This window comes from Gymnodraco acuticeps, unplaced genomic scaffold (genome assembly GCF_902827175.1).
Source record: "Gymnodraco acuticeps unplaced genomic scaffold, fGymAcu1.1, whole genome shotgun sequence".
NCBI lineage: Eukaryota > Metazoa > Chordata > Actinopteri > Perciformes > Bathydraconidae > Gymnodraco > Gymnodraco acuticeps.
The window spans coordinates 1895576-1904012 of NW_022990391.1; the positions used below are offsets into that span (position 1 = coordinate 1895576).

General features: G+C 42.6%; 1 protein-coding gene across 1 annotated transcript; it reads right to left on the bottom strand.

The window, feature by feature from the left end:
- Positions 1 to 33: 33 nt before the first annotated feature.
- On the bottom strand, positions 34 to 5193 carry tmem109 (transmembrane protein 109). The gene is made up of 4 exons (XM_034224474.1): positions 4753 to 5193; positions 4158 to 4260; positions 1642 to 3260; positions 34 to 1243 (listed from the first exon to the last, which is right to left on the bottom strand). Exons 1-3 carry the CDS (start codon positions 4957 to 4959, stop codon positions 2887 to 2889), a joined length of 684 nt encoding a protein of 227 aa, XP_034080365.1. The 5' UTR covers positions 4960 to 5193; the 3' UTR covers positions 34 to 1243; positions 1642 to 2886.
- Positions 5194 to 8437: the final 3244 nt, after the last annotated feature.

The following is an 8437-nucleotide window of genomic DNA, read 5'->3' on the forward strand; positions in this document are numbered from 1 at the left end:
GCAACTCTGTGTCAATGAAACTGTGCATGAATATGAGATTCTGGAGTGTGTTTAATTTCAAAATCACAATTACAATGATTGTACAGGAGACAGTTAGAGGAAGATTAGGACTTGATGTGACACTGATATAGACCCATTGGGAAATAACTGTATAATAGAGGATGGGTGAATTGAGAGACACTGTCCAGCTCAATCCTATATTCAGAAGGCAGCTTTTTCTGTTTGGATTCCACAAGCTGTCACCATCAGTGCTATAACTCCTCACTTTACACATTTCCGGGACTTCATTACATTACATATCATTTGTTAGACGCTTTTATCCAAAGCGACTTACTGTATACACTTACATACTCAGTACTGTGGACAATCCCCACAGGAGCAATTTGAGGTGAAGTGTCTCAGGGACACAACGACATGCTGACAGCAGTGGGACTCGAACTTGCTACCCCCTGATTTGAAGTCCAGCACTCTATCCACTGAGCCACAACCACCCCAGACTTCATCAGATAACAGCTTTGACATCATCCCATTACACAGTGATTTGCCTGCTGGTTTAGGTGGGGTAGGTAGTCTAGGTTTGAACCTGTGTTACTATTTTTACACTCGACAGAACAAGTGGTTGTGCCACCTCAATAGCAAGGACCATGCCACTGATCGTTAGACGTTTGATGAGATGAAGAGTATTGGATATTGATGATGGATGGGAGCATAAGAATGGATGTGGGGGGAAAATGTGTCAGTTTAAGCCGGGTGCATGGTCTTATTTTTCCTGGCATTGGCTTTAACTCTTTGAAAACTAAAAACATCACTTTTTAGAATGGATCCTTACATTTCAACAGCTAGTACATTCAGACAACACAGAAACGTTCAACAGTCAAAGTAATCCACTACAGTTTGTACATGGAGCCAAATTCTACTTAGATACAACATTCATGTCCCATGTCATAGTTTTCCCAAACTAACAGCAGAACTTCCTGTGGTTTCAACCACTTGATGTAGAACCAGTTATTTCTGGTTCCCTATGAGGACTGTCATTCACTCTCAGGTTGTTCAAAATTGTTAAACAGTGCAAAAGGGCCGAGCTGTTTGAGGCAAACTCGCTGGCAGTGGATAGGCTGCATAGATTGAGTGTACTGTGTACTGAATACTGAGTGGAACTGAACAGTGTGCTCGCTCTGACTGGCTTCATTCAGGCATCTCGTATAAACACATGCATGAGCAAAAAGACATTGATCACCTACAACTGGGGTAAGAAAGAAAGACGGCAAAAGAATGATGTTTAGACAAGAGCTGGGAGAGACTTTGTTACAAGTAAAAGTCCTGCATTCAAAAAGTAGAAAAGTATTATCATCAAAATATAGTTATTAAAGTAAAGTAAAAGTATTCATTGTGCAGATTGGTCCATTTCAGAATAATATATATGATATGTTTGATAATGATTGATCATGAAAGTGTTCTCAAAGCTGGTAAAGGTGCAGCTAGTTTGAATGACTTTGTATACTGCAGGGTAGCTGGTGGATTTACTCCAGGTGGAACTACAGTCTGATTTAACACTTGATTATATTTCACATCATTCATCCACATCTGTGAAGTAACTAAAGGTATTAAATACATGTAGTGGAGGAGAAGTACACCATGTACCTCTGAACTGAGCAGCACGTCCTCTCAGGACAGTTATTCTGCCCCATTCATGTTTTCAACCCGTCTGTCGCCGTGTCTCAGGACCGATCTGCACATTTAAAACAAAGGTCCACTTGATGAACAGATGAGATAAAACGAATGATTACATTTAAATTCAACCAGTGGTCCTGGTGTTACTTTAGACAGAACTTTACCTAATGAAATATATATTTAACATACATATGTATAGACAGTATATGGTGCTATGCAATATTAAATGCAGCACAAATCAATTTTATAAATGTTTGTATGCAAGTGTTTATTATTTATTACATTGAGATTTTTGACGAGGAAGAATCTTTTTCAGTTTGCTCAGACAATATTAGAACACGGCTGCTGTTCGGATGTTGGAATGACCATTCTGAGAGAATTGTGGAGTTCTGCAAAGCACTAACTGAAGGTAATATACCCTCTGCTGCAGTTCTGCACATACTCCAGATCGACACAATGTTTTCGGATCGCATTCATGATAAAAGAACATTGATTGAATGCTGCACACATACATCTGAGTGTAAAGTTACCAGTCTTTGGCTTTGTTTTCCACTGGAAGGCTTTTACAACATTTCCCCAAAGACATTTTTATACAAGAGTTTAACAGTGATATTTGGAATCTGTTCATCTGAAGGCACAATATTACTGAGGACAAATGACACAATCACTGAGCTGCTGATCACTGAGCTCACTAAAAGGAAGGGTAATGCTGGTACATGAGCAACACTGAAGGCTTGGATCTATCCTCTGTATATCAGTCTGCATCAGAAAAAGAGTAGAACCAACCAGAATGTTCTCATTATGAGAAATGCCAGAAAGGTCTTCACCTAAATGAAAGTAAAGTATATTACTATATATTTACGTTGATAACAGTGTTTGGAATATTTTGTAAAGCTCACTCATTAGCTTTCTTTCCAAGAGTGGGATAAAAACGTTGATATCATTTCCAGGCACATGTGAAGAGTATCCGTCTTCTCCTCTCACTCCTGAGTTGGGATAAAACATGGTAACATTGAACATAAAGGCTGTGGCACAATGTTTGGAGAAACAGTAAACAAAAAGACCTAGACTAAGAAATGTCCACTTCCTGGAATGATTAAGTAATCAAATCGTGTCAGTAACAAATCATATCAAAAATGTCTGCCCTGAATGTCCAGAAGACACCAGCGCTCCATCGTCTGTACATGTGGCATTGGACTTCTGCCCGTCCCCTTTTCACTCCTCCGTCCTCCTCCACCTCTCCATCTCTCTCAGCCGTCTCTCCAGGGTCTTCACCTGCTCCTCCAGGTGAGCGGTCTTATCGACTGCCGTGGATCTCTGCAGAGAGCCGACCCCAAGCAGCACACACACACACACCAGCACAGCCAGCCGGACCACCATGGTGTGTGTGCCCACACTGTGGTCCCTCAGGATCAGCCCGAAACACACCAGAGCCACGCCCACTTTCAGCAGCCACATAGCCCGCCTCAGAGTGGAGGCAACCAATCGGAAGACGAAAGAGATCAGCGAGTAGCCAATGAGAGCCACGATCACCCACTGGGCAACAAAGCTCACCCCCTCTGGGCTCACTCTGCTGACGGGGAGCTCAGCTGAGGATAAACAGGAGCACAAGGACAGCGATCAGTAATATCATGCTGCAACCACTTATATACTATCCTCCATGAAGAAAAGAGAAATCTATTTATCCAAACTACCAGGATCCATGTTCAGTTACAAAATGCACTTAATGTTTAACCAAAAACATTCATTTTTAATACGCGACCAACTATTATTCAGCCAATTGGCCCATTATTTCCTTGATTAAGTATTTGGTTTATGGAATGTCAGTCCAGGGGACACCTTTAAATGTGAAAAGGTGATTTATTACAACAAGAGACCAAAAAGAGCAAATCTTCACTTTTGAGATGTTGGAAGCAGCAAACTTAGTTTTTCCAGCAACTAATCATTTCAGCTCTTCAATAACACTGAGTTATTAACAATATTACCCTTGTTTATGTTTTTCTGAGTGATTGTTATTTATACTATGAATCAAAAATGTAACACAGGTCAGTTTCTGATCCGACTTCTTTTAGAGATGAAGCTTTAAGACTGAGACTGGACATCCGCAGTCGAGTCATGCAGGATTGAGTTTTAGCCTAAATCAGTATTTCAGTTACCCCCCTTTAGCTTAGCGGTGGTGATGTCATGTGACCATGATGTAGATCCTTACTTCTAGCGATTGTGTTTAGGCTATTTGAAAAGTGGTGTAAATAAATATGTGGCGATTATCCTGCCAAGTATCTTAACGTGTGTTAGCCCCTGATCTTGTTCTCTGTGATACTCAGAATCAGAAAGCCTTTATATGTCCCACAGAGGGGAAATGTAAGATCCCATTGCCTTTGTCGGAGGGCTTCTGATGCTAACCTCCGGCTTGGCCTACAGGAAACTCTGATCACTGCACCACTTTCTACCTGCGATGGACAGTAGCTGATGTGAGGGGTGTCTACCTTGGATTCCAGCAGCCTGCAGGAAGTGTGACGCATACTGTAGGAGAACGTTCAGACCCCCGGACAAACTTCCTGCCACAACACCCAGGACCTGAGAGAAAGCCTGGAACAGAGGGGGGGGGGGGGGGGGGGGTAGGTTAACACAGGAGACATGCCTCAGACCAGTGGTGGAAAAAGTGCTCAGATTTTTTTTTCTTCAGCCCTTTACTTGAGTAAATATACTAATATCACCATGTAAAAACACTCAATTTCAGGTAAAAGTACTGCATTGCAGAAAAAACTCTTAAAAACATTAAAACAATTTTAAAGCAAAGCTGCTAATCTGCACATTCCAGAAGCTGGACATTGGAAATATGTGTAACAGATAACTTCTTATACTCGGGTAAAGTAGCCTACCTCAAAAGTGAGCTTAAGTACAGTATCCGTTTTGCACTGCACCAATGTAACCCGGAAGTAACCTACACTTTGTGTGACCGTGTTACAGCTGATGTTAAACTGTCCACAGATAATTAAACATTATTGTTGCCATGTCGTAGCGGACATTGCCCTGTGTTCCCGGGCTAACACGTTAGTCAACGCAGCGCGCTAACATCACCTTGTGCACCGACAGCAGCGTCTGCTCCCCGGCCAGCCTGCCCAGGTAGCTCCTTCCCTCTCCGGCTAGATCAGCTAGGGTCTCCCGCAGATCGTGGATCATCCCGGGGCTCTCTAACACCTTCTCCCCCGATACAGGATTAGACAGCCACAGGGCGCTAAGCACACACAGCCCATGGACAGCTGTTTGATATGAATAAGCGAACATATTGAAAGCGGGTCAAATCAATTTAGAAGTAGCCTAAGGTAAACAGCACCGGAGGCTTCACAGGATGTGGGATAACGAATAAAAAAGAGATGAGTGCCCCCCACTGGGCTGAGGGGGCAACACGTTTCCTTGACGGCATTACTTTTCCTCCCCAATAACACCAACCCTGTAGGCTTGTTTGAGGTGAGCTGCGGCGCTTGCCTCGAGAGTAGACGAGAATAGCCGTTTTAGCAATTTGATATGCTGTTGTAAATAGCCTACTCCTGTTGTCTGCTGTGTTCAGACTCAAGTCATGTTAGCAGTGGCGTAGCCACCATAGGGCCAGGGTGGGCCCAGGCCCACCCAGTTTACTCATTGAAGAAAAACAATGTTAACGGAAACTCTGCTGCACGGTTCCCTCGTCCCTTGGAAAAGGCGGAGAGGTGGGTGTTTTTCATTTGCTGGTGGACAGTCCGGAGAGATATACACAGGGTTGTGTTGTAACGGAATACATGTAACGGCGTTACGTAATCAGAATACAAAAATCAAGTGTATTCAGCTGGCGTTACATTTGAAAAACGAGTAATCTGATTACACTTTCGTAAACCTGAAGTGAATACATTTTGGAATACTTATTGGAATTATTGGTGGAAAAGTTTCCTCAGAAAATGTAATATTCATTGCCGGCAGAACCAGGCCCGGCTCCAGGACGAAATGACTGAGGGGGCTGATAAAAAATAAGAGGGGGCGATTTCTTTTTTCACAACAACGAAAAATCCTGGCAATGTAATGAATTGACACACCAAGCGTTTTTCCTTCTCACTGCTATTCTGGATTGACCCCTCTCATTCTGTTATTTTCCTCTGATCTTTAACGATAGATAGTACATTATCAGATGGCTGCACTTTGGTTAACAGACTAACATTGATTTCCTCAATGTATAAATTGACAGGCTCTGTAATTATACCATAACCGTTTCTCCTCTATCCCTTAACTCGTCTTCCTATCAGATTTACTATCTACTCTATATCAGGATTAAAAAAACAAATAATCTGGGGATTTTTTATTTCCAGGATTGAATGTTCAAATCAAGGCCTAAAACCTGGCATTTCATAACAAAGTGACTAATATATAAACCAAATGTAATATTAGATCAAATACTACACCAAATGGACAGTCCCCTGGTTTGTCTCTAACTGCCATGAGAAAAATCAGATCAATGTTCCAAAATCCGTCACTAGATGTCGCTCATTGTCCCGATACGGTCAGAGCCGGCCCGACCCATTAAGCGACATAAGCGGCCGCTTAGGGCCCCGCCGCCACTAAGGCCCCCCTAGCAAAAAAATGAAAAAATAATAATAATCTCAGTACACCGTCGCCGTGATAAGTGTGTTTAATTAATTGTGTTAATATGTCTAGATTGCCTACTCTCAAAGTCATGTATTATTTTATTGAGTCAATCATATATAATACATTAACCGTGCTTTACCTGAACCTCATCATGACACTAGAGAGGACGGCAGGACTGACGGCAGGATTGTAATTTCCCGTGTGCAGTGAATTCAAAGGCAAGACACCACCAGACCAACCAGAGAGTTGAATGGAAATGTAATTGCTCTAGCAACTCCAACAATTGGCCTAGCAACGGCTTAGCAACCCCATTGTTTTGTTATGAAAACGCATCTATATATATTTATACACATTCTCGCTAGATCTATCAGGGGTCGTCGTAAGTTAAAGCGTGAACTGTTGGCTAATGTTGTTATAATTCTCAGTATGTGAACACAGATCGAAAATGGAAAGATTTCTCACAAGTCAGGCGTAAACGACCGCGATCTCCAACGGAGCCGGACATCCATGTGTGGGTGTGTCTGTCTGTTTGCGGTGTGGTTAAATGCCACAGCATGCCAGTTGAAACAGTGAACGATCGTTATTGTGTACTTGTATGCTTGTATGCTTAGGGTGTAATGGTATTACATTACATGTCACTTGTTAAACACTTTTATCCAAAGCGACTTACATACTCAATACTGTGGGAAATCCCCACAGGAGCAATTTGGGGTGAAGTGTTTTGCCGAGGGACACAACGACATGCTGACTGCAGTGGGGTTTGAACCTGTGACCCCTTGATCCGAACACCAACAGTCAACCCACTGCACCACACGCCTATTATACAAAAATATTGTAGGAGCACAGAAACAGTGTTCAAATGTTGCTTTTACCAACTTATGTTGGTTGTGCTTACCTTGCAAAGTAATGTTATAAGTGTCAAAGGAATGTTTTAATGTAAATATTAATGATATTATTGTAGCGTGTCCAAGTTAATAGTTATGTCAGTTATCAGATGTGCACAGTTTAGTACATTTGTAAAGTTATTTAGGCAATGTTGTTTGTGGGAGTTAGTGAGAGACCACCCCTTCCAGGGGCCTGTACTACGAAGCTGGTTCAACCTAACCTGGATATGTTTGAGTTAGCCGGTTGGCCTAATCCAAAACATACGCACTCTCGCTAAACTGTACTACGACGCGGGTTATCAAGTGGATCGCTCAAACCAGCCGTGCCCTATCTAGTTAGGTGCGCGTTCACATGAAAGGGGTGGTATTTGGAGCATTCGACCAATCACAAACATGGAGAAGCATACTGACAGCGCAGCGCGTCACTTCTGAATGAAAAGTCAACTATAATATTAGACATATGAAGAAGTTAAACTTTAAACATCCATGACTTAAACACTTTATCCAGGATAAAAGCCACATAGCTGCACCTGCAAGGTGAATACAGCTGGTAAAAGAAAAAGTGTTTGAATGCGTACATTAACAGGTTTATGATATCACTGCCCCGTCTAAAACATGAGTGGATCTGACTTTAATTACATTTGTCTCGAGTGTTTTGTCAACTTAATGTGTTGCTTAAAATAATACTTCTGCATACAGTATGTGACACTGTGAGTGTTGCACGGCCTTATACGGCTCAGCTGACTCAGATAAGGAGATATATGATACATTATGATGTGATATGCCGCGGACTGTAGGCCTACTTAATGTTACTCTGATCCGGTTACTTATGTTGTGGCAGATTGTTACGTGCCGTAGTGTTTGTGTGGTCGTGTGTGTGTTTTTCCCTCTCTCCCTCTGACTCCCCAGGTGCAACCTGATTGTCCCCAGGTGCAGCCTCTCCCCAGGTGCTCCTAATTCCAAATCAGGGCCTCCATATAGGACCGGAGGAAGACTGCAGTGGGGTCTCCTTTTTTCCTCCTCTGGCTGCATGTGTGCAGACCTGTGTCTTGCCGATTGATAGGAGGGGAGCTCCGTGATATAGTGATGCTGTATTATTCTGTGCAAGTTGGCTGGTGAGCCCGTATTCCTGTCGTGTTCATTAAACGACTTGTTCGTTACTTAGAGATCGGTTTTCTCTCCTTTTTGTCGTGCTTGGTCATCCTTGTGTGTTGTTACTTCCCTTTGTACCCCCTAGATTTAGAAGGGAACGTAACATGGGGACT

Excerpts from the sequence above, each read along its gene's own strand:
- tmem109 (XM_034224474.1), bottom strand. The coding sequence starts at position 4,959 with ATGTTCGCTTATTCATATCAAACAGCTGTCCATGGGCTGTGTGTGCTT. Across the intron at positions 4,261-4,752 it reads CGCTGCTGTCGGTGCACAAG|GCTTTCTCTCAGGTCCTGGG; the intron begins GTGATGTTAGCG and ends CCTCTGTTCCAG. Across the intron at positions 3,261-4,157 it reads GCAGGCTGCTGGAATCCAAG|CTGAGCTCCCCGTCAGCAGA; the intron begins GTAGACACCCCT and ends GTTTATCCTCAG.